Source organism: Littorina saxatilis, linkage group LG10, assembly GCF_037325665.1.
Source record: "Littorina saxatilis isolate snail1 linkage group LG10, US_GU_Lsax_2.0, whole genome shotgun sequence".
NCBI lineage: Eukaryota > Metazoa > Mollusca > Gastropoda > Littorinimorpha > Littorinidae > Littorina > Littorina saxatilis.
This window is the reverse complement of record NC_090254.1, coordinates 26,951,578-26,952,442: the sequence shown is the minus strand read 5'-3', so window position 1 is coordinate 26,952,442 and position 865 is coordinate 26,951,578. Positions and strand designations below refer to the sequence as shown.

The 865-nt window shown below is 37.6% G+C and overlaps 1 protein-coding gene across 1 annotated transcript in view; it reads left to right on the top strand.

Moving 5' to 3' along the window:
- The first annotated feature begins 481 nt into the window (after positions 1 to 481).
- The window catches only part of LOC138977826 (mucin-2-like), a 101,980-nt gene continuing 101,596 nt past the window's right edge, over positions 482 to 865 (top strand). The window contains exon 1 of the mRNA XM_070350434.1: positions 482 to 511. Coding sequence (XP_070206535.1) covers positions 482 to 511 — 30 coding nt within the window. The remainder of the gene's footprint in view (positions 512 to 865) is intronic.

The window sequence follows — 865 nt, the reverse complement described above, 5'->3', positions numbered from 1 at the left end:
GGACACCTCCCATGAAAGAATTAACACCTGTTGTCCCTTTGTTATCTCTACTAAATCATACCTGTCATGAGAGGCCACCTGCAATGTAGGGACACTTTGGGCTGGTCCCAAGGGTGTTCTTTCATCCCAGGTACCACTGCCAGAATAACCTTGTTATTTTGAATCAAACTCAAAAACATGGTAATCGAGAGACAGCTTCTTGCATGTGGAACTGACAAAAAATGGAACTTAATTCTGTGTCTTGCAATTTTTTTTTATTTTTTTTTTACATAAGCTCATACAAATTCTTGTCTTGAACCGCTGAAGATAGAAGAAATTCTTTAACTGGTTGAGACTGTTTGTTAAACAGTAAATGCAACTCGTTCTGCACATTTTTCTGCTAATGGCTACAAAAGCGTCGATGAATGTTGCTCGGCCTACACATTCACGCAAGATCTCATGATAATTTAGCTGTGGATGTATTGCCAGCCTAGACTTAACCATGCAGGATCGCTACAAGATTGTGACATTGGTCAGATGTATAGCCCTGTCTCTGAATCGCTGACACTCTGAAAGAGTCATCATAAACATAAAGCGTTGATTCAGGGGAGATAATTATGATTTTGGTGTTCCTCCAAAAAGGCATTACATTTCTCTGTGTTACTTCCCTTGCACTAGTGTCGGGGCAAATCATGGTTGAATTTTGTTTTCACATATTTTACCCCCCAGTAATGTTATAGCTATAATAAATTAACCTCTGTTATGTTTTTTCTTCTTCTAGTTTGTGTATTAACTTTCGCCTTATTTTTTGGGGTAAGATTAAGAATCTTGTTCTTGTTTATCTATTTAAAGACCTTCTCTTTGATACAAGGCATTGAGCATTAAT